This window comes from Eutrigla gurnardus (genome assembly GCF_963514095.1).
Source record: "Eutrigla gurnardus genome assembly, chromosome: 2".
In the NCBI taxonomy this organism is placed as follows: domain Eukaryota; kingdom Metazoa; phylum Chordata; class Actinopteri; order Perciformes; family Triglidae; genus Eutrigla; species Eutrigla gurnardus.
In genome coordinates this window covers 13,186,922-13,209,937 of record NC_139916.1, presented here as the reverse complement: position 1 = coordinate 13,209,937, position 23,016 = coordinate 13,186,922, and the positions used below count along the sequence as shown (strand labels likewise).

General features: G+C 42.2%; 1 protein-coding gene across 2 annotated transcripts; it reads left to right on the top strand.

The window, feature by feature from the left end:
* The first annotated feature begins 1,513 nt into the window (after positions 1-1,513).
* Positions 1,514-22,370, top strand: prkcdb (protein kinase C, delta b). 2 transcript variants are annotated; one of them, XM_084032800.1, is made up of 17 exons: positions 1,514-1,523; positions 13,400-13,530; positions 13,801-14,073; positions 16,349-16,517; positions 17,171-17,202; positions 17,292-17,377; positions 17,696-17,825; positions 17,926-18,026; positions 18,168-18,252; positions 18,464-18,585; positions 19,350-19,523; positions 19,700-19,791; positions 19,921-19,983; positions 20,162-20,300; positions 20,422-20,610; positions 20,697-20,825; positions 21,004-22,370. In XM_084032800.1, exons 2-17 carry the CDS (start codon positions 13,422-13,424, stop codon positions 21,160-21,162), a joined length of 2,052 nt encoding a protein of 683 aa, XP_083888926.1. In that variant the 5' UTR covers positions 1,514-1,523; positions 13,400-13,421; the 3' UTR covers positions 21,163-22,370. The 2 variants fall into 2 exon arrangements, with proteins under 2 accessions (XP_083888926.1, XP_083888925.1); XM_084032799.1 differs by lacking the exon at positions 1,514-1,523 and adding an exon at positions 4,163-4,316.
* Positions 22,371-23,016: the final 646 nt, after the last annotated feature.

Here is a 23,016-nt window from a genome sequence, read left to right as displayed (position 1 = left end):
CCCAAGACCCTCTCGCTGTGAGGCGACACTGGCCACTACACCAACGTGCAACCCGTCAAACAGATCTGCTCCTGCATATTTATGTTTGTCCACCACATCACACCTGCTGGTGTTGGAGGTGTTTGAGTTCACAGAGCTCAAAGATGAATGAGATGGTTGGAAAAGGTTGAATTTTCACTTTCAGGACAAATTCACGAGAGCATGATATTTACTAAAAGTTCAGGCAGCTCTGTGTTTTATGGGTCGAAGTATCAGTCTTCTGTTAATGGCTGAAGGAGAGAAATGACATGTGAAACAATGTTCATCAACCAGGCGGCTGTAGCTCAGAGGTAGAGCGAATCATCTTCTCATCAGAAGATTGATCCCTGCCAGTCAAACTTGTCTAAGTGTCCTTGAGCAAATTTAAAAAAAACATTGCCCCTGAAAGCTTTTGCAATCTTGAATGGCAGCCTCGGCAATCAGTGTATGTCTTGGTGAATGTCTGTACAGTGGTTGGAAGACTGGAAAGGCTATATATAATTCTATAGGGACTAGATCTCTATGGGGACTAGATCTCGATATCTCTATTTGAAATTTTGAATTAACAAAAGATCTGTTCATGAAAAGAGTGGCATGCAGAAATGTAACAACAGCAAAACATTACTGCAGTTATTCCACTAGCAGGAAACTGGTCCAAATCCAATATTTCAATTGGCATGAATTCAGTCTCAGACGCTCCGATGTGTCATATTCGGAGCCGTCTGCATGACTACTGATCTGATCTTTACTTTCTTTGGCTTTTTTAATTCATGCAACATCCTGACGTTTCACATTTGAGATATACTGAATTTGTCAAGCCGTTTATACGTCGTGCTAGATCAGAATTCAACAAGAACTTCATTCAATGCATTTTCATTACACTAACTGACCCAAGGGAGGCACTCCAATTTTAGGTCAAATTAAGGTGCCATAATATGTGTAGTGCCCAGAGGGGTTACACATCATTACTGGTAACTGTTGCCGATGTAATTTGGCCAAATATAACACACACTCACATTCCCATCCCCTGCCAGTACAGACCATAATGAACCATTCTTTTCTCCTGGCTTTCCACTTCCAGCCGCTTAGACTGCTGAGCAATAAGAGCCATCTCAGATAAGTTAATTAGTTAGCGACCCCAAAGAGTTCCACTGAGCCAAAACAACCAAGTCAGGCAGCAACGGCAGCAGGAAAGCAGTGCACGCATAAATATTTCAACACATTAAGAAACAGCACTAAAGATTTCTTTTTTCAACGGCCCGCAATATCATTGAGAGAGTTTAGGCCCACTGTGAATGCTTACGAATTAACAGAAGAAAAAAAATACGTGGCTTTCATTTATGAGCCTTTGATCATTCAAAAGTGTCATTTGATATTTCTCATTAATTATTTTTAAAGGCTGCATGTGATAATAAGAATACAACCGGATACAGAGATCAAGAGATAAAGATCTTCATGGGTGGAGATGAAATAATTGCATGTCAGTCAGAAAGTAGGCGGAAGAGAAAATAGGAAGATTGGGGTTGCTCTAGATATGTGATCCCAGGAGTGTCAGTGACCCAATACTTACTTGAAGTACCGAAAGAAAGACAAGTGAGAAAGGCATAAGCGAGGAAAGTTGTTAATTTCCTTCAAGCACCTCAACGTTTAAAGACGCCTTGCTCCACTTCTCGGTCGCATGGACTCACGCAAACATTCCCTTAATAGCCAGGGAAGCAGAGTGATCGGATAACCGCCTGCATATTTTAATCAATAGCCTTCGATTTCTGTAGTCTCAGAGGAGGCCAATAAGGAATGAAGACCGAGGGCCTGTGTTGCATTTCCAAAACTCCGATCCCATGCAAGCAAAAAAGGTCAAGAATCACACTGAGATCATCATGAGCGATCAACGGGAAAAGCAAAAGACGGTGTGAAATTCATTTCCCGATCACTCGGTGGTACCTCCTGTGTGATGGAATATAAAAGGGGCCTCTGTTCCCAGGCTACCTAGCCTACATGACACCCTTCCATGCTGTACATGCAAAAATCAGCTCCCAATGCAACACCTGGCAAAACTTTGAGGTATGTGTTTTAAGGGGAAGCTGTCTATTTGATCTTTGCTCTAATCCACAAGAGAATGAATGTAGAAAGAGGTTTGACAATAAAGGATAAGTATGAATGACAGCATAACATAGCGGCAGCTGAGTACACTAATGGACACAACAGGACGAAGCCTTGCTGATATACTCCAGCTCAGCGTGCTATCAACGCTCGAGGGGTTAGTCACTTTGATGGGTCTATAAGAGGAAAGTAAGGTTACTGCTTTTAGAGAGATAACCCCACATCAACACACAGACCTTTGAGGACGGAGAACCTAAACTAAACCCAAAACTTATTTTTGCCTGCAAACATGCAGCTATTAGCCTTGAAACATGAAAACGGTGGACTGACTGTGAAGGGCAAAGAATTGAAAACAGCTGAAGAGAGAGGAGTCGTAAATGAGGACAGATGGAGTAAGGCACGTCTCTCGATGAAAGGACTACTTCTCTCCCTTCTCAGGGATTGTTATTTTCATCCATCACTCCCCCCGTTCCTCTCATTAGTCACTCTGATGTTTGCCCTGGCACCGCTGGGATGGCAGAAACAGCTGGCCATCACAACAGGAACTGTCTGGGTCTCCTGCCCGGACACGAAGCCTAATTCACTTCACCACTATGAAGCCAGTATAGCTTTGTAGGCTAGATGCTGCTTTATATCAGGCTGCCAGGGATCGTACAGTGAAATGACAAAACACGCACACAGACTCAACAACAGTCCAGTTCACACCATTTCTTCCCTCAGAGGGTGAAGATGTTGACATAATGTATTTCACTTGCTCATGTTAGAGAGAAAATCTTACTTCCCTAATCTGATATAGTTCCTGTTCAACCAGAATGCTGGGCGGGACAAAACACAGGGAGGGGTCACTGAAGGCCAAATTCATTGGATATCAGTCAGGAAATCCTGAGGCAGGTTTATTTGATTGGAGTGTCAGGCAAGGGTCACTGATCTAGTTTTCCTGGGTGTTTTTTTTTTTATTTACAACCACTCAGAGAGGATAAGACAGTTTTCCAGGAAGTGAAAGTATTGTGAAAAGTCACGTTTTCTGTGTTCTGTGTGTGTTAGGTTAGTGGACACCAATGTAATAGGCTACTACTCTCTGTCACAACCACAAACTATAGTTTTGACTGATCTAGAAATTGTAATATACGCTTGGATACAAAGCTCTTTGAGTGGTGGTAAACAGATGACTTGTCGTCCCATGCCTTAAATGGTTAGGCGATGAAGTGATGGGTAACTCCATGGTTTAGTCATCGCTATCAGCATTCAATCCCGGTCACCGTCATTGCTGCGTTGACCGTCATTGTTGCACCCTTTTCAGATCTATAAATAGACTTTTAGGAGTTGAGACAGGCTGTCCGCATTTACAGGTCTCTCTTATACAGTTTTAGTGGGTGGGGTCTGATGACTCAGCACCATGTGAATCTCGGTGCTGTGGCTTGTGTGGATGTGATGTGGGCAGGGCCAGTATGGAGATATATGGCTCAACCTGAATGTGTACAACAGAGAGACAGATGGGGGGGAGACCTGAACCCTGGGTTTTCAGTCCTACCACGGTGGTATACTTCGAGATCACCATGGTAACTTAGGCTGCACACCTGGTTTTCCTACCATACAGCCATATTGAAGGGGGAAATCACAGTGTCACTTTAATGATTGATTCAACTTTAATTTGCATTTCATTGTCGTTTGGTTTTACTAAACAAACCGAATCCCAGGAAGACACTCCATTAAACCTGATATGAAGGGAAGTTGATTTCACAATGTAAAAATATCAGGTTTCCGATGTCGTAGGTCCAGTCCTGCCAGCACCTAAAAATCTAAAAGACAATAAATCACACCAATCCTCAATTCTATTTCTGGGACTTAATGGCGCGCGAGTGTGTGCGTGTGTCAACCGCGTCTCACCTTGTTTGTGTGTGTGTGTGTGTGTGTTTGGGAATTCACCTGGTTGACGTCACACATTCACGCCTCTCTGCACCGCGCGCCGCAGTACACAGACAGAGAGAGAGAGAGAGAGAGAGAGAGAGAGAGAGAGAGAGAGAGAGAGAGAGAGCGAGAGAGAGCGAGCTTGAATGAACAGCAGCCGACTTGAAACACTTCCTTAACTACCGTTGAAGATTTTGAAGTCGAACTTTCGAGAGAGAGCCGTGGTTCAAAAAGACTCCAAAACCCCGCGAGCCAAGACACGCGAGACCCTTTGCAACTCAGCGGAAGAGGTAAGTCATTGTTTCTTAGAGAAGCGGCTCGACTTCTTGGCAAAAAAAAACAAAAAACTGTAGTTTGACAGTTGGGACAACAGCACTTGCTTGCTGGGGGCAGGAGTCGCCCGTCTTCACTGTGGCCCGGAGTTAGCTGGTGTTTTGTGTTTTGTCTCAAGAGAAAGAAAGCTCGGTTGACATCGTTAGTGGAAGTAAAAGGACAGTCTGGCTTTTGGGGAATGAGAGGAGTCGCTGCTGTCGCGGAATGCCTCCCGTGTCTCGCCGTGTTAACAGTGGTAGTTACGTAAGTTAAGCCGTGTTTCAGCGCTTGCCGCTAACACAAGTTTTAATTGACTCCCCTGATTAACTACATCACTGGGACGCCAGTTTGTTTACTTCATAAATTCCTCGAGCGAAGTGTCGTCTCCAATGGCAACAGAGGGGTCGGTTCGTTGATGTAGCCTAGCTAACTTAGTGGAACATAAACGGTGCGTTCATGCTAACGACGAACACAATAAACCAAAACGACGTTAGTGTAAACCACCTCAGTCATGGTAAGGGTTTCGTTTTATATATAAAGCCTCACGTTGAAACACCTTAACTCCATCCCAAATGTACCTTAGTGTGGATACCCATATTTTGAGTAACTATTACTTCATGTTATCATGTTTGCTCAATGTGGTCTAACTTGAAATGGAGCCGGTTTGCGTTGTTCACCTGAGACTAAAGTCGGCTAACCTGACAGGTTAAAGGTCAAAGGCCTCATTGCATTCAAGGTGTAGCAAATTTAATATCCATCGTCACCTTTTCTGGGCAAAGTCAAATGTTTGATAGGCAGGCAGTCCACTTGTAAAACACGTAAGGACATAAAAAAGAAGAAGTTCCATGTGTCAGCGGGATGACTAAATAGGTGTTGAGGTTAAACTGCATTCTTGGCTGCTGTGGCTGTAAACAACACAGCATTCTGAATCCACAGGAGCTGACCGGACTCATCGCTAAACACATTTTGGAAAATTACATCCAATTGCTTGCGAAATTCTTGTGTCACACATTACAACAAATTTCATCCTTTGTGGCAAGACTGTATCCTGGTGTTATCTTCTGGAGGCGATGCAGCTTTGTGGGTGCAGGTAACACTATACGCCTGCATCTGCCTGCAGTTACTGGTGTGTCAATATTGGCCTGTGGCTTCATGAGCTGCTCTGAGGACACGGTTGGGACATTTGCTCAGCGAGGAGTTGCCCATGCAGCACTGATCTCTCTGCAACATTTGTATAAAAACATCCCTGAGTAATGCAGTCAATGTTTAGTCAATTTTGAGAATTTGAACTGTTTTGCTTCCATGAATTATTTTGGTCTTGTGGGAAAATGAAACATTCAACATACACATTATGTGTTTATTCTACTACTGTGTCTGTTTGTGCATGTAGATTTCTCCTAAAGTCACCAAAATTGCCACATTTACATATTTAAATATGACATTTTCAGAAAAATATAACAAAAACAACAATTGTCTTCTTCTGGGAAAGTTTCATGGTAATATCTATTAGTTACCTGTAATGACTTCAAAATGCATGGAATTTTACAGTACATCATTTAAAGGCTGTTTTCTCAAAATATTTTTTTCTCTGAACTTCCCAGTTTAATTTCTATCTATATTCAGAGTTTTTTTGTGTTGTTTTTACCAAGGGGGCCGTTCATATATCAATATCATTCATAGCCTGATTTATAGAACATTTTTTCCTAATAGCCATAGATTAACTGCTGTTTGATTTGATTGAATATTCAACACTAATCTAGTTGAGAATATTGATTTATTTGATTAACTGAAAAGTGTGTTTTGTAGAGCCTGTTATTCATCAACCAAGTACTGTATTGGGGAAAAGTAGAATTTTGGTGTTGATATCAAACTCAGTTATCATTTGGGCAATAGCAACAAAAAAAAAAATACAAAAGTTAAACTGAAACTGGGAACAGTTTCATTGTCAGTGTCATTTCATATAAAATGTACAGTATCTCCACTGCAGCAGCTTTTGTTACAATGGACAATAGACGATTCTTCTTAAAAGAGCATATGCATAAGTACGCACAGCAGATGTTGGTTGACATGCATTTGCTAAATCAGCACTGGGTGATGATAGTTTGGCTCACTGCTTGTCCTTCGCCTCTTGTCTCTCTGTCTCCAACAGACAGACACACACACACACACACTCCACCTCATGCTATCCCGCTTGGCTCCCCTTGCTAGGATGCTATTTTGCCTGTCTTAACCAGAGCTTTGTGAACTGTGAGCGAGGCAGAATAGGACACCGCTCTTAATGCATGTAGAGAGAAGACACTCACACTCACACGCACACACACACACACACACACACACAGTGGCAGCCGGATTAATTCCGTGCTGGTATAGCAGGTTTGACACCCTGCCAAAGATCAGTGATACTCAGGAGGGAGAGAAAGCTTATCATGCCAGTTACACTGAAGTTTCTGTTCATGTATGCCGCCGGTCCAAACATTGTTTTATTAACAGCCTGCTTTGATTTGATCTCAAGGTTTCTTCAAGTCTAATTTTATCACTGGAATACATGTATAACAACAGCTATTCACCTGACCTTGAACCAGCTACACCAGCTTCTTTAAATCTGACTTTTCTTTATGTCCTACTTTGTCCTGGTCGCTGGGTGCATGCACAAGAGAGGCAGGCAGAGAATTAAAAATCCCAGAAGGGTATAATACACATTTTCATGCTATTGTTGCCTGCAGGTGTTGGTGTCTCATCTGTCTGTTGACTTGACCTGTGTGTGGTTTGGGGGTAGGGCGGTGGGTTGTTAGACATTAACCTTGGTTAGGGAAAGAAAGGAAGGCTTTGATTCTTTCAAGCAAGTCTGAAATTCATTAAAGGCTGCTTTGTTCAAGGTTATTAGTGTGTGTGTGTGTGTGTGTGTGTGTATGTGTGTGTGTGTGTGTGTGTGTGTGTGTGTGTGTGTGTGTGTGTGTGTGTGTGTGTGTGTGTGTGTGTGTGTGTGTGTGTGTGTGTGTGTGTGTGTGTGTGTGTGTGTGTGTGTGTGTGTGTGTGTGTGTGTAGTTAATGCGGTAATAATACATGCCACCATGCCTCGGTGCAAGACTTATGGATTAAAGCATGTTTTGTGAGAATTACGTTTTTAAAAATTGGCATTGAAGAGGAGAATAAAGTGATTGTTTGCTCACAAACACTACCTTCTTCTGTTATTACCTCCACCAAGGAGGTAATGCCTTTTGGTTCTACTGTGTTGTTTGTATGGCCCAGATTTGAATTTACACTTCACATTGACTTACATTTGGTTGATCTCAAAGAAAGTTCTTAAGTCGTTTATATATATATATATTTATATTTATATTTATATATAGGTTAAGGCCCCATCATTAAAATAAAATTGTCAAAACTCAGCGGTTTGAAACTGTGCACAATTCATCTATACAAGTCTGTCTGAAGTATATTTGGATGCAGATGATTGGGGGATTGTGAATGTGTGGATGTGTATGTGAAGCAGGGAAAACAATGTTCTAGCAGACTCTTACAATCAACAATGCTGTCACAGCTAGGAACAAATCTTTTCCATGATCATGGTTTAATTTCCAATGGGGAGGAATCATTTTTCTTTGAGCTATCAATAAAGGGCAGTTTCATAATGAAATAGATGTTTATTCTCACAACTACACACCAGGTTATTAGGTTTAGGCACAAGTGAGGTCCCGCTGACACTGACCATGCTCGTTCAGGTACATTATAATCGCGTGGATCATGTTTGCTCAGCTCTTATTTGCCAGGCGAGCAAGCTGCCTGGGCCGGCCCCACCCAACCAGGCTGTTTGAGTCTCTTTCACTCAGCCTCGCTCTCCCCCTCAATTTCTCATTGTGTGATGACGGCATAGTCTCTAGAAGTAAATGTAAAGGAACACAAACTGGGAGGGCAAGGAAACCAATGTTTGTGTAATTCTTAAACTGAAAGGTGTTTTGATCAGATGGGATGCAAGTCAGGGTGCATTTTCTTAAATTTTCTCCATATTTCCTGACATTATTGAATATATTACAGTAAATAGAACGAGTATCGTCAATTGAACAAGGAACAAGGAACTTCCAAACCTGTAATACTCTCACGGTGCGTCCAATTATTTCACCTCAAGCTGTATTTAGAGTCCTGTCAGGCCAGTTTTCATTGCTCATGGTCTTTTTCTGTCACTGAAGCAGACATAATTTTCAGCTTTTTCAAAGCTCTTTCACGGCCCAATAGAGAGGCTAAGTCACGCCCCTTCCAGTGGATCACCATGGGACCTTATTTAGGAAAAAATATTTATTTTTTCCAAAATAAGGTCCCATGGGGGACGCCGGAAAGGGCGTGACTCTGTTTTTCACCCTTTCTTAGTAAACAAACACCATGGTATTGAAAACATCTGTGAAGATAATGAGGCAGTCAGTTCAAAATGTATCAAAGTACTGAGTCAAAGAAGCCACTATACTGCTGGGCTTGGTGTTTCTCTCATCTTCCCCCCATATCATCTCGAATCGGAAATGGCAACAAAATTCTGCAAAACCAACAGAAAAGGAAAGAAAAGACATTGACAACGCAAAACATTAAAACTGGATGGATATCGCACTTTGAAATGCAGCGGGAAGAGTGCCTCTTAATGCCAATTAGTGCCAATTAACTGATAGTGACATCCCTACATGCATGGCAAGCTTCTGTTGGTGTAGACACACCTTCCTCAGACTGATCTCATGAATCGGCGTATGCATGACACGCCAACTCGTATGCCATTATGGCGTGTTATCACTACGCACAATCGCCTTTTCGCGTGTTTATCAACGCCGAACCCTAACCCTAACCTTAAAGGGCGTTTACATACACGTGGATGGTCGTTTCGCTAGAGGGCGCTGACAAACACGCGGATGTGATGGGTCGTTTCGCTCAGAACGTACACATACACGCAGATGGCTCGCAGGCAGTGGCATGTATATTTACGAAAAGTCATGATGCCATGTTGCCTTCCTGCCTGTAATCCTGCAGCAAAGGATAGCCTAGTCCGGGTACGGGTTAACTGTTCATCAATGCTGTGTTGTCAAATTCACACTGTAGAATTAATGCATTTTTCTGACTGAAAGACTGAATCCCTTTCAGCTGTTCTCCACGCAGTTTAAAGGCTGACGTATAAGAAGCATTTCCAGATAGGGATCAATACTCAACTCTGCTGGTGGCAGAATTCACGGTGCAAGATATAGGAAGGAATTCTGTTGTTGCTCCCTGTGTAATTCTACCTGTCGTCGCTCATTCCTACTCATTAAAGGTGAACAAACAAAAGCGCCCTAACCTGCTAGACCTGATGACTTCTTCTGTTAAATGTCATCTCCTTTAATTCAGTACATACCAAACCTTTGACTTGTTTGTGGTCTTTGCTGAGCATGACCATCTATTGTTGACAGTCACGCATCTCCAGCGTTGTGTTGTGTTCTTGCATGCAATGTAATGGAATATTGGTTCACGCCATTACAACTAAAGGTTTGTTCCTTATTGTGTATTAAAAGTTGTCATGCTGATTTTGAAATAGCTGATATGACAGGTGACAGGGATATTCATGTCAAGACAAAGTGACATTAAATTACATATTCCAGTTATATACTGTACCACACAAACATAATATTTAATGGTCCTTTTCTTACAGTTCTTATTCGGACAAAAGCTGAAGATTAAAGAGCAGCTAAAGCTCCTTGAGGCCACACACACGCACATGTGCAATATCCTTCTCACTAGAAGTCAAAGTCATTGTGGCTGGATCTGGTGAAGGCAAATCTGGTTCTATCATTGAGTCTGAGTTCTCCATGTGTCCACTGGCCTGACTTCCAGACTGTTTTCTTTTTCTTTCCCTCCCTTTTGCTCTTTTCCTCTACCCACCCCTTCCCCAATAGCGTGTGCTCATTTTTTCCACTCTCTCTGCAGAAACAAGGCTCTCTTTTCTATGTAGCAATGCCTGTGTGTGTGTTTGTGTAAACCAACATAAGAGAGTGTGTGTGTGTTTAAAGTGGAAAGTAATTTGGAAATGGACTGTACAAATGTATATCTTAGTGTGTATATTACATCTGGTGAACTACAAAACTTTGACATATGTGTCTGTCTGTCTGTATGTGAGCATGTGTGGGCTGTATTGTGAGAGCTCTAATTAGTTCCTTGACCCTCCTGACCTCACTCAGTAACAGTTGAATGTTTAGGAGTATTAGGATCCCTGAGAGGCCCACAATGTCACAGCTTTCATAGCTTACATGCATTCTCTATGAGCAATAGCCTTATCCTCAAAATATAACACATTAAAATGCCTGGGCACTATCTGTGAATTCATTTGGATCTTTCTAGTCTTGAATTCTCATTTATCACATTTACTCTATATGTATTTTGTGTATACTGATTATATTTCAACTTGTCTGCTATTTAAGTGTACTTTGCTTTCTTATTCTTCAGCTTCTTCATCTTAATAACATGGTCCTCTTTCGTGTTTCTCCTTTTTTCCTTAGCTGTAGCCCACAGTGTACCTGTGTCTCTGCTAAGATCCTTAAAGTTTTCTTGCATCGTCCATCTTGACTTCACTTAAACCTGGGCAGGGTTTGTGATTTTGGCTTTGGGTTAAGGTCCGTTGCGTTACAACAAAAAGGTTGTTGGTTTGAATTAACTGGCTAGTGTCCTGTTTGTGTGAAAGTGTAGCAGCATGGATTATGTAGGTTTCCTCCAGGGCCTCCAGGTTCTCTTGAAATGAAAATTGCTCATCTATATGTTAACTTAACTAACATTTGTAAATTCAGCTTCTGGGGGAGGGGATAAAGGTTTGGTGGTGTAAAGATACCCATGTGAACATGGGGAGAACACAGAACGGCCCTGCCATGAACAAGGAACGAACGGAGAGAGTATCCTCTGACTATTGGAACAGTTGGGGGGCTAAGAGGCGTGCTGATGGGTGCTGACAGGTCCTGTGTTAGTCATTAACCTTCCCCATCTAGATTTCTCTTGCTGCTCTGGGTTATCAAACCAGCAACTTCCAGATCACAAGCCTGCCTATGTTGGGCCCCAGGGCCTCCTACACACTACATATACTGGCTGAATCAATTTAACAAGAATTATGCTCAGCTGCACACATTTATACTGCAGGTAGATTAACACCTGAGACCTGTTAAGTGCAGAAACTTCTTGTACTGCTAAGCAGCTCCAGAGAGCAGTTTAGAAATAACTGTAGAGAATTTGGGACTTCCAAAAGCTTTTCAGCTGCAGCAAGAGAATTCTGAAGATCCTAATGCTTTCTCTTTCTAAAATTCTGCATTTAGAGTTTCACTCGCTAAAAATAGCATCTAGTCTACCTTTGTAGGCTCAGCAGCATACATGTACATATATCACAGCATGCATAAAACTCATCTTTTTTATGAATGATTCATTACACAAGTAGGCTACAGTACATTGCTGTCCTGGAGATTAATGTACATATGTATACTAACTTAAGATAAAGACTGATGTCTCTGCAGTTTGCATAATGTTAATAGAGCAAGAAGCTAAAGCAGTGTGCAGCATAGAGGAATTCTGTGGGATTTTATTGCTGCTTTGAGAATTAGGATGTAGGCTGATATGCCCTCTGGGATTTCCTAGTGAGTGACGAAGCATATGTGTGACACACTTTGTAATCCGTTATAACAAGGCTGTTTTCATGGTAAAACAGTGTAGTATTAAAGATTGATTAAAAAAAAGAGTGTTTGTCCTCCTACAATCTTATGGTTAACTCTGTGTTGTCATACTGACTGTTCCTTAAAATATGTTTTGTTTTTTTTCAACTGACTATCTTACATGATACTTTGGGATTGCTTGATACTATAGGTTAACGTATAGTAAGTATTAGTGGTCGACCAACCGATTAATCAGGCCGATTAATGGCATTTTGAGATGATCGGCATAGGCCAATGCTTGCGCTCACGAGGCCGATTAACAAACAATGTCTGCAGACACATCTGTAGGCAGCCTTGCGGAGCCGTCACACAACACCCCACTTGCCGCCGTACCCGCAAGCTGCTGGCCCCTATTTGCCTGCTGCCATGTTGCCTTCCACAGAAAGTTGCCCAAAATGTTTTTTGTTGTATTTTGTATGCGTATTTATCTAATTTATATATCACAATATTTGAGGAAACCATTCATTAATGCATTACATTACTTTATACAGAGACTCGGCAGGTTAAGAGTGACTCTGGAAAGACTGAAAACCCCATTAGAAGCACTTTAAGAGGAAGTGTACGAAACACACAGAAAGCAGTGATGAACACATCTGTCAGTGGAGCAATCCGTTTTGGATGAAGCAAGTTGGTGGACACTTTTGCAAGCTGTGGTTTCTGTTTCAGTTTTGTCCTTTCGAAATTGATTGCAGCATTTAAGTTGCACTTGGGTAGTAAAAAACTCTGAATACACTTCAGCACAACTAATACATCAAAATATAATACATCATAGTAATAGATCTAATCCTGCACTTTTCGGTTGTGGCCTGATGCTAGTCTAGGTTGACTCAGAAACATAGCCGTTGTGGAAAGATGTAATTAAATTTTGCGAAAAAACAGGCCATAGAGATAATTAATTATATATTATGGGTAATTTGTGTGTGCGCGTGTGTGTGTGTGTATGTGTGTGTGTGTGTGTGTGAAAAATAAATGTAAAAAAAACGTAAAGTAGCAACTAGACTTCACTGCTCATTGTTCACCCTGTTAGTCATTTAAACTAACACTGACACTTTCTGTTTGTCTTTGAAATGGTCCCAAACTCTGCACGTAAGAGCAGGAAGAACGAAAGAAACACTCCGTTTCTTCTTCTTCCCTCATTACTGGCAAGTAGTTTCAAATCTAATGTCTTGAGTTGAAACTTCTGCTTCCTCTGTAGTTTGCATATGAGGACATTGTTAGCCACAGACTAAATTACTTCTCCTTTTCAGTACAGAACTTGAACAATCCAAGTACGAGTGTCAAGTCATTTCAAGCCAATTTAAATATGTAGCCCAATATCACAAATCTGCTTCAACGGGCTAACTGTGATTTTCTTTCTTTTTTCCTAGGAGGCTTAGGTGAGTGGTCACCATGGCACCCTTCCTGCGTATTGCCTTCAATGCTTATGACGTGGGCACTCTGTCGCCTCTGTCTGAGCCTCCCATCTGCGCCATCAAGATGAAGGAGTCTGTCAACACTGGTATGTAATTATGCACACACACATGCAGTCATAACTTTATGTAGATGGGGGATTGACACCGTGAGTAGAGAGACCAGACATCCCGAGTTTAATTGTCTTAACGGTCACCTTCTGCTGCGTCCAAAAATCCACAAGCAAACTCTCTTTCAACTGCAGGCACTTTGTGCTGTAATCACCCCTTAACTGAGACTTAAAGTATAATTATTTATTTTAGTTTTATCATTTACTTATTGATTTATCATTCATGATGACCCAAATGTACTTCCACAGAGCGAGGAAAGACCTTGGTCCAGAGGAAGCCCACGATGTATCCAGCCTGGAAGTCCACTTTTGATGCTCACATCTACGAGGGGCGTGTCATAGAAGTGGTCCTCATGCAGAGTGCTGAGGAGCCATTGGCCAAGGCCACAGTGGGCGTGTCTGTACTGGCGGAACGCTGTAAGAAGTCCAAGACCAGCGGGCGTGCTGAGTTCTGGGTGGACCTTCTACCTTCAGGGAAGGTCCAGATGGCTGTACAGTTCTTCCTGGAGGACACCGATGCAGGTATGCTGTATATTAATCCCCCCGGAAACCTGGTTTTAAATCAAGTATTTTTCAAACATCAGATTTGTATGATTTAATCAGACGATAACATTTTTCTTTGTTCAGAAGTATAATCTGCTTCATCAGGAGGTCAGATTAATTGGCTGAGCAATTTCAGCAAGAAGCCATCTGTCATCACATTTAGAGTCAAATATTGCTAAATAATAATTAGAAATATGTGACATCACAACATCACCTTTTCCTAGCTGAGCCCAACCAAGTTCAAACTAGCGAGAACAGCACAGACAGACATCTCCCATGTGAAATAACCAAAACTAGTCCAACTTCGGCAAGAAATTGCAGGTTATTGTAAGACCCCATTACTAAATATAATGTAAGTAGGGGATTTAGAAAAGGTGTTTACACGGCATTCAAAAGTGAGTTCCCTGACCGGGAATCGAACCCGGGCCGCGGCGGTGAGAGCGCCGAATCCTAACCACTAGACCACCAGGGAGTGGTGGGCTGCATGTAAGAAGATAGCCTACTGGTCATGGCTGTTAGGAAAGCTCCCCCTGTCCTCTCCCACTACTCTGCTGTAGACCCGCAGAAAATAACTCCTCCTCAGTGCTGATATGTAATGCCCCCTACTGGTGGAAAGGATTCCTTATTCAGTATTTATTTCCTTGCACTCTCTTTTTTCACACACAACCACCGCTTAACAGTTATTGTGGACTTCTGTGGATCCATTATGCTCTGGGCCTACTGTCCTGCACTAAACTGTCTACCTCAGACTGCAAAGGGTTAATCAGCAAGCTGGCGACATCTCACACTCAGCTTTTCACTGACTACAGGTGTGGCCAGATATTCAGATGGAGGAATTTGGACCCGGGGCTGACGTTACCTAATTACCTGGATAGTGAACACAGCAATGATTGCACGTGTATACGGACCAGCACGTGTAACAACAAGTGTGAATACCTATTTGTCTTGATAAGATAGATCACTAGAACTACACGGGAACTATGGTTAAACAGGCGCATACAGAATAGTTGATCTTTATTGGTATTTTATTATTGTGATTTTTTATTGTATGCATATTTATTATGCGTATCAATGTACAGTTTTAGTATTACATGGTCTATCCTGACAAGAAGGAGGAGGAATCATTGAGATGTTTGGATATGATGTATAGCAGCACGAATGATCCACCATTGGCGGCTTGAATTAAAAATCATATTGCTATCTGCTTTATAGAATTGTATTTTAGTTTCACTTCAACTGTGAGAAGCAGAAGTTAAGCAGAGCGGTACTGACTGGTAGTGCTGCATTCAGCTGCTAGCTCACCACCCTAGACAGGGAACTCGGTCTATGGTAGTCACTGCTGTCTGCCAACATGGAGTGGAATTTGGTGAGATTTTCAAACTGGTTCTGTTCAAAGGGGAATTTGTGCGTGGGGTTAGCACGGTAGGGGCTCACTGTTCAGGGTTTTAGAGGGTCATAGGTCGGGAGGTCCATCAGCTCCCTCCTACACACTCCACAGGTTTCCTGAAAAGCAGCCTGGGATATTTTTAGGCATATGTGAACAGCCCTCATTGCCTCCCCTGTCTGTCTTCGTTCTCTGGGGCTCTCTCTCTCACTCCCACTGTCTTGGCTCAGCTCACTGGATCGCTGTCCAAACATAAACATCTGTCAGTAGGGTGGCAGAGAGGAAATTAGTTTATCTCACTCACCACGTCACTCTTCCCACTTTTCCCTTTCTGTCAATTGTCTCTTTGAGTCTACTCCTTTTTTGAATTGTGCCTCTATCTCTCCCCTCCCTCCCCTGTCCACCCACTCACCCCCCCTATCTCCTCCAGAGTTTCTGCCTTTTTGTTTACCTCTCTCACGCCTCTTCTGCTCTCTTCTCTGGGTGACGTTTGACCCCACAGCGTCTACTTGCGCCAGATAAAGCTATTTCTCCAAGAGGGCATTTCTCAGTGTCAGTGTCACCCTCCATTTAGCAGCAGCAACAATGGTCCCCTTCGTTAGCTTATAAGGCTTTTTGAATAAATACTCCATGGCTGTTAGAGCTGATGACCAACTTATGGTAATGCGCCCTCTGACATAATTTAAGGAATCAATCAAGATTGTAAAAAAAGATTGTTGGTTACATACACAATTAAAAAGAATCCCACCTCACTCTATCCCTGATATAATTTGTGTTTGTCTTATGAAATTAATACTTAGTTTATTTCATTTTAAAACTGTTTGACCAACAATGCAGTAGTTTGATTTGTAAATGTATCTTTCCTCTCAGCGTCGTGTCAGCCATCAGTGAAGGTTTCTCCTGAGGATGGAATCACAACCCTCAACAGGAGGAGAGGAGCTTTCAAGCAGCCAAAAGTTCACTTCATCAAGAACCACGAGTTCACCGCCACCTTCTTTGGCCAGCCCACCTTCTGCTCTGTCTGCAGAGAGTTCGTCTGGTGAGATGCCATGTTACATTACAGCTCTGTCACCGTCATGTTGTGTATACTTTGGCTGGTTAACATATCAAATACTTGTTTTACTTTGACCTTCAGTATGATTTGAGTATCTGCTGCATTCCAGGGAGAGACAATGGTAGTAACTTCTAATGCTACTCTGCCTGGGCTTGACCTTACCAGAAGCAGCCAATTTTACTGCCTCCTATGTGTGTGACTGTAGCCACTTATCAGCTGAGCATTTTTATACTGTATGTACCAGTTTCAATCTCATGATCGAACATGTGAAAGATATCTTCCAGTTATGCTGATGAGATGTAAAACCCATGGGTCATTTCTGTGCCAACCCTAGTAATGGGTGTCTCATGCTTTTCCCCTGCTTGTTTTTGTACCTCCATAATACTTTGGAGAAAAGTTTGCACTCAGTGCAGATGTAGTTGGGTAGCTGTTGCATAAAGGATGCAGTACATTTATCTGTATCTGTATGCTATCTGCAGTACATCACTGTCATAACCACAATCATACAAAAAGCCATCCTGGATATATTGCTCTAATATCAGGAGCCATCATTTTTTAAGTTATGACTGGGGAAAATCCTTTTTTTTTTTTTTTGCTCGATCTCACCCATTTCAACAATTTCTTCTGTCCCAATACAGGGGGCTCAACAAGCAAGGTTACAAGTGCCGACGTGAGTCTTTTCATTAACTGCTTTCATCACATTTGATCCTTTTGTGTTCGTCTCATTTAACACAATGTTTATTTATTTATTTTACACAGAATGCAACGCAGCAATCCACAAGAAATGCATCGAAAAAATAATCGGCAGGTGCACTGGAACGGCGGCTAACAGTCGTGACACCGTGGTGAGCAAAGTTAATGTTCTCCAACATCGATCATTGTTTTATGACATAGTGATGCACTGGTATCAAGTAGTCCATGACTCATTCATTTGGTCATTGTGTTTTTACATCCTCAATAAAATTCAACCTGTTTTTCACTATAATCCAGATTCAAAGTCTAGAAACAACATCACTATTAGATTCAATATTTAAGTATTTTAGTTAATTTAAGTTTTTCTTCACACTAAGCGAGTAAACATGGCAAAACATAGTCAAATATAGATCTACTTTATTATCAAAAACAGCTTTCTGTTGGTTTAATGGATCTCCGTCTGTTTGTAGTTCCAGAAAGAGCGCTTCAAGATTGATATGCCGCATCGCTTCAAATACTATAACTATAAGAGCCCCACTTTCTGTGACCACTGTGGCAGTCTGCTTTGGGGTCTCTACAAACAGGGCCTTAAATGTGAAGGTGGGTCTAATACATATTCTCCTGCCTCCATCCATGCTTCTGACTTTCATTGTTTTCCCTTTCTCCACTTAACTAATACCTTTTTCACACCTCTGACCAGACTGCGGCATGAACGTACATGGTAACTGTCAGAAAAAAGTGGCCAATCTGTGTGGAATCAACCAGAAACTACTGGCAGAGGCTCTTTCTCAAATCAGCCAGGTTTGTACTGTAACAACAAAAAATGTATTTTGTTTGGATGTTTTGCAAATTTGTGCCAGTCGATGCTGAAAAAAGAGGGCAAATTATTGATGTTGATGCACAATGTTGAAAATCTCTTAGCAAACTTTTTTTCCTCCCTAGAAATCTATCAAGAAGCCTGACGACGCCAATGCTGCAGATATTGGGATCTATCAAGACATTAATAGTGCAACAGCAGACCCCAGTGGTAAGATGTGTTCATTGTCACACACGCTGTAATCCAACGTTGTTTGATTTATATCAAGGTTTGTCATTTAAGGTCAAAATGGATAGTAATGTCGCTGATAGTCTGTTTAACTTTATTCACATTCTCAAAGGTCCTTTGTGTGAGTTTGCATGCATCTTTGCATTCAGGTTTGCATATGCAACTTACTCTGTCTACAAATGTGTATTTATAGCAGATGGCAAGGCACACGAGGGCTTGAGCCCAACCCCAGCCACACCTGCAGTTCCCCAGGTACGCCTCAACATGAACCACCTGGTGTTCCACAAGGTGCTGGGAAAAGGCAGCTTTGGCAAGGTAGGCCCCATGATCCCCATCTTCAAATCCTTTCCTGAACTTAACATGGAATGATTGTGTGAACACAAAAATGGAAGACACCGCAAACTTAAACTTGAACGCACTTGTTATGCCAATTATGTTACACATATGGTAAGAAAAAAACACAATGTTATCTTTGTAGGTGAACATTATCTCGCGAATACAACCATTAAAACGACACTGATAGCTTCATGTTTTAGGATGTCTGGAAGCATTAGAAGTGGAATTACTAAATATAGAAATATGTGAAGATGCTTGAAATGATGAAAGCTGAATCCCTTCATTTTATAATTAATTCATTAATGACCACTTCAGCTGTCGTTTACCTCATTTTTGATGAACTGGGTTTACTAGATCAATACAACTCTGCCTGTTAAGTGAGTTCCCACATCGATATTGTGGGAGATGGCTTTTAAATGAGAAAAGAGCTTGGTTATATATCAATCATTATAGATGTCTGGCAACATTTGACAATGACATACATCTTACATGAAGGTTGACGTGTTTGACGAAGACAGAGAAGCAGATGATGGAAGGCTAATATGTATCCAATGTAGCCTGGTAACAGTGCATTTCAGTGAGCTGAAACATCCAGTGTCCTCCCAGAGGTACACTGGGCATGCAAGAACACCAAAAGAGGGGGAGATATAAATAACCTCCTCATTTTGATGAGATTTTTGCTGTGAGTGTACGCCGTGATCACAGTGATGAAGCACTCACTCTGACGGCCTTTGACTCCCCAGGTGCTGCTGGCAGAGCTGAAGGGGCAGGGCCAGTACTTTGCTGTGAAGGTCCTGAAGAAGGATGTCGTTCTCATGGATGACGACGTGGAGTGCACCATGGTGGAGAAGAGGGTCCTAGCCCTTGCCTGGGAGAACCCCTTCCTCACACACCTCTACTCCACATTCCAGTCTAAAGTAAGCACACACGCTCTGAACATCTCTACTAGCAAAACAAGTAAAAGCGTGTGTGTCTGATAGGGAATCAACCCGGGCAGCGGCGACAAGAGAGACGATTCCAAATTGTTGAAAAAGACCCTCACTCCCAGCCTTCCTAATCTGAATCCAGTCTCTCTCTCTCTCTCTCTGCACAGGAGCACCTCTTCTTTGTGATGGAGTATCTGAATGGAGGCGACTTGATGTTCCACATACAAGACAAGGGACGCTTCGATCTCAACAGAGCCACGTAAGATACCACTCAAAGAACTACGAGCAATACAGCAACTGTTATTTTCCACAGTGGAGGATCTGTAACTCTAGCACTTGTACACTGTAAAACGATTTTGATGGTTGTTTTCCACCTTTCAACGTTCAGATTCTATGCTGCCGAGATAATCGTTGGTCTGCAGTTCCTCCACTCGAAAGGAATTATCTACAGGTAAGATCCCACAGCCACACTGCACTGATGCATGTCAGTCTCCGTATTCAAACTGTTCCTGGAACAGAGGAAGGAACTGGATGTCTTTTGGGATTTCCGACTACAGTACTTCAAACAGAATACACCGTAGCGGAACTGGTTGTACATTATGTATATCTTTTCCTGTGTCTTTCCACAGAGATCTGAAGCTAGACAATGTCATGCTGGACAAGGACGGACACATAAAGATAGCAGACTTTGGCATGTGCAAAGAGCATGTGTTTGGAGAAGCCCGAGCCACCACATTTTGTGGGACGCCAGACTATATCGCACCAGAGGTGAGCTTCACGTGGCACACACTCTGCACAGGTTCAACAGCAGAGTGCTTCCATCTGGATGCTCCGTTTCCTTGTCCTCCTCACTAACTGATGTATTTCGTGAAACTGTCTTTCATCTCAGATCCTGCGGGGACAGAAGTACACCTTCTCAGTGGACTGGTGGTCTTTCGGTGTGCTGGTGTACGAGATGCTGATCGGTCAGTCACCTTTCCAAGGCGACGATGAGGATGAACTGTTTGAGTCCATCAGGTCGGACACCCCTCACTACCCTCGGTGGATCACCAAGGAAGCCAAGAACCTCATTGAACTGGTACGTAACAGGACACACATGTTATTTTTCGGCACGAATCAAATTAATCAAAATGTCTGACTTCTTTCTCTCCATCATTGTTCCAGTTGTTTGAGCGAGATCCAAGTCGCAGGTTGGGGGTGGTGGGAGACATCCGTACCCATCCGTTCTTCAAATCCATCAAGTGGCCAGCACTGGAGAAGAGAGAAGTGGAGCCTCCTTTTAAGCCCAAAGTGGTACGACCCTGTGTTGTTGTTGTTGTTGTTGTTGTTGTTGTTGTTGTTGTTGTTGTGTTTAACAAACTGTACCTGAAATCCACTTGTGTAAATATGATTGCATGCCTCCAGGATATTGAATACTACAGTGTGCTTTGTTACATTAACCTGACTGAAACCCCTGAACTGCCACACACAGAAATCCCCTAGCGACTGCAGCAACTTCGACCGGGAGTTTCTGAGCGAGAAGCCGCGGCTCTCCCACGCAGACAAGAACCTCATCGATTCCATGGACCAGGCAGCCTTCGCTGGCTTTTCCTTCATTAACCCCAAACTGGAAAATATGATCAGCAAATGAAAAAACTAAAACAAAGTGGCACCCTGGGTGAACACTTGGAAATAGACTCTTCAACTGGATGGAAAAGAAGAACATCAAAATATTTGGGCTCGACTATGACTTCTCAAGTTCCTCTATCGGAGCATGAGAGATGATGTGAAACCAGGATGAAGTGAAACCAGGATGTTCGCTGGCGTCTAAAGCAATAATCTTGTCTCAGCTGTTAAACTGTATAGGTGTATAAAAGAATATATCACTCCAGGAAATTAAGGGAGATTCTTATAAAAGAAGGATGAAATGAATCAATGCTGGGGTTTACGGTCAATGCATTCTGTCTTTTCTTACTTTTCTTTCATTTTTCCTCATGATAACGCCTTGAATCTAGACTAATCATCTAACGTACTGTATCTGAACATTTGAATTCACAGGCACAAGCATGACACCTAATATTTAGTTATTCCCATATGTACACGCATGCAAGTCAAGTGAGCTCAGTGGTACATACAGTATTCACTCTCAAGCTGTGTGCTTTGCCTACTGCATGCATTGAGTTACACCCCACCTGTGTGTACTTGTATGTTACCACATGCATACAAACATGTGGGTGTGTGCTGGTATTTTCTTTTAGATGCAAATGGTGCTACTGTAGTCGAAAAGATGGTCTGATGTTGAATGAGTCCTCAGTTTATCCTTCTGCCAGACATAGGCATAATAGAAGGAATGGTACTGTAAAGTGGGGGTGGGGTTAAATCCCTCTGAATTGAAGGAACATCGTAGCAGAACTCAGTAGTGTCCTGCTTCACTGACTACACATTCTTGAACAATGGGAAGTGCTTTAAGCACATCCCGGAGTCTGAAAAGCATTTATCTGTTTTACATGTAGCACACATTTTGTCTAGTCTTTTGTGTGCCAAACTGAAGCACTGTGCAAACAATCATTCCATGGATAATATTGATTTTCTAGGCTGTTATCACTTATTGGAAGGCAATGCTACGGTACCTGTATATGTGTTGATTGGTGTGCTATTTTCTGTGGCAGATGGGCATTTCACTGTAAGCATTAAGGTATCCGCAATGTGTATTACTTGAATGTAGGGATTTTAACATAATAATAAATAATGCTGTATATTTAAAATTAATATGTACATCGCAAATGAGCTGCCTGTGAGTTATGGGTGTACTTTTTTTTACCCTTCTCGTCTTTTACACCTGATTATAAATAAATACATTGTAAACTCTTAAATCCCTGTCAGCCAGTGTCGCTTGATTCCATGCTATATATATATATATCTCTTCTGTAGTACGGAAATGTGACTTCCTTTGTAGGTGTACCACAACACGTTTCCAAGCGACACGGGGATCCCTGCCTGTCTTTACTGACACCTAGCGGTCAGGTGCTTAAGTTGCACCCCCGCGTGTGGACGAAAGGAAAGGCGAGGAGACATTCCTGCAGTGCGCACGGCATATGACCTGTCCTCGTCCTCTGTTGGTGGCAGTAATCCCCCTCCTGCTGCAGGATGTGGACAGTGAACAAATCACTAACACGAGACCAATAACAGCAAGTTGTTGAGACATTTGCTTTAATACAAACAGTCCTATATTGACCAATGCTGCATTAAAGTTGTAGACCCTTTAAAAAAATAAAACAAGCCCACGCAATTGGCAGTTAAAATGTGTCCAAATATCGGAAGCAACAAATACGTGTTTATTTATTAAACATAGTCGTAGATCTTCTGTTGGAAAGCGTATAGTGCGAGCACCACTACACTTCAGTAAAATGACTGAATGCCTTTAGGAGTAGAAGCCTGCCCCCTTTTGATTTATTCATGGCTCTCCGATTGTTTCGACTGTTCAAAATCCAATTGCTTTTTTTTT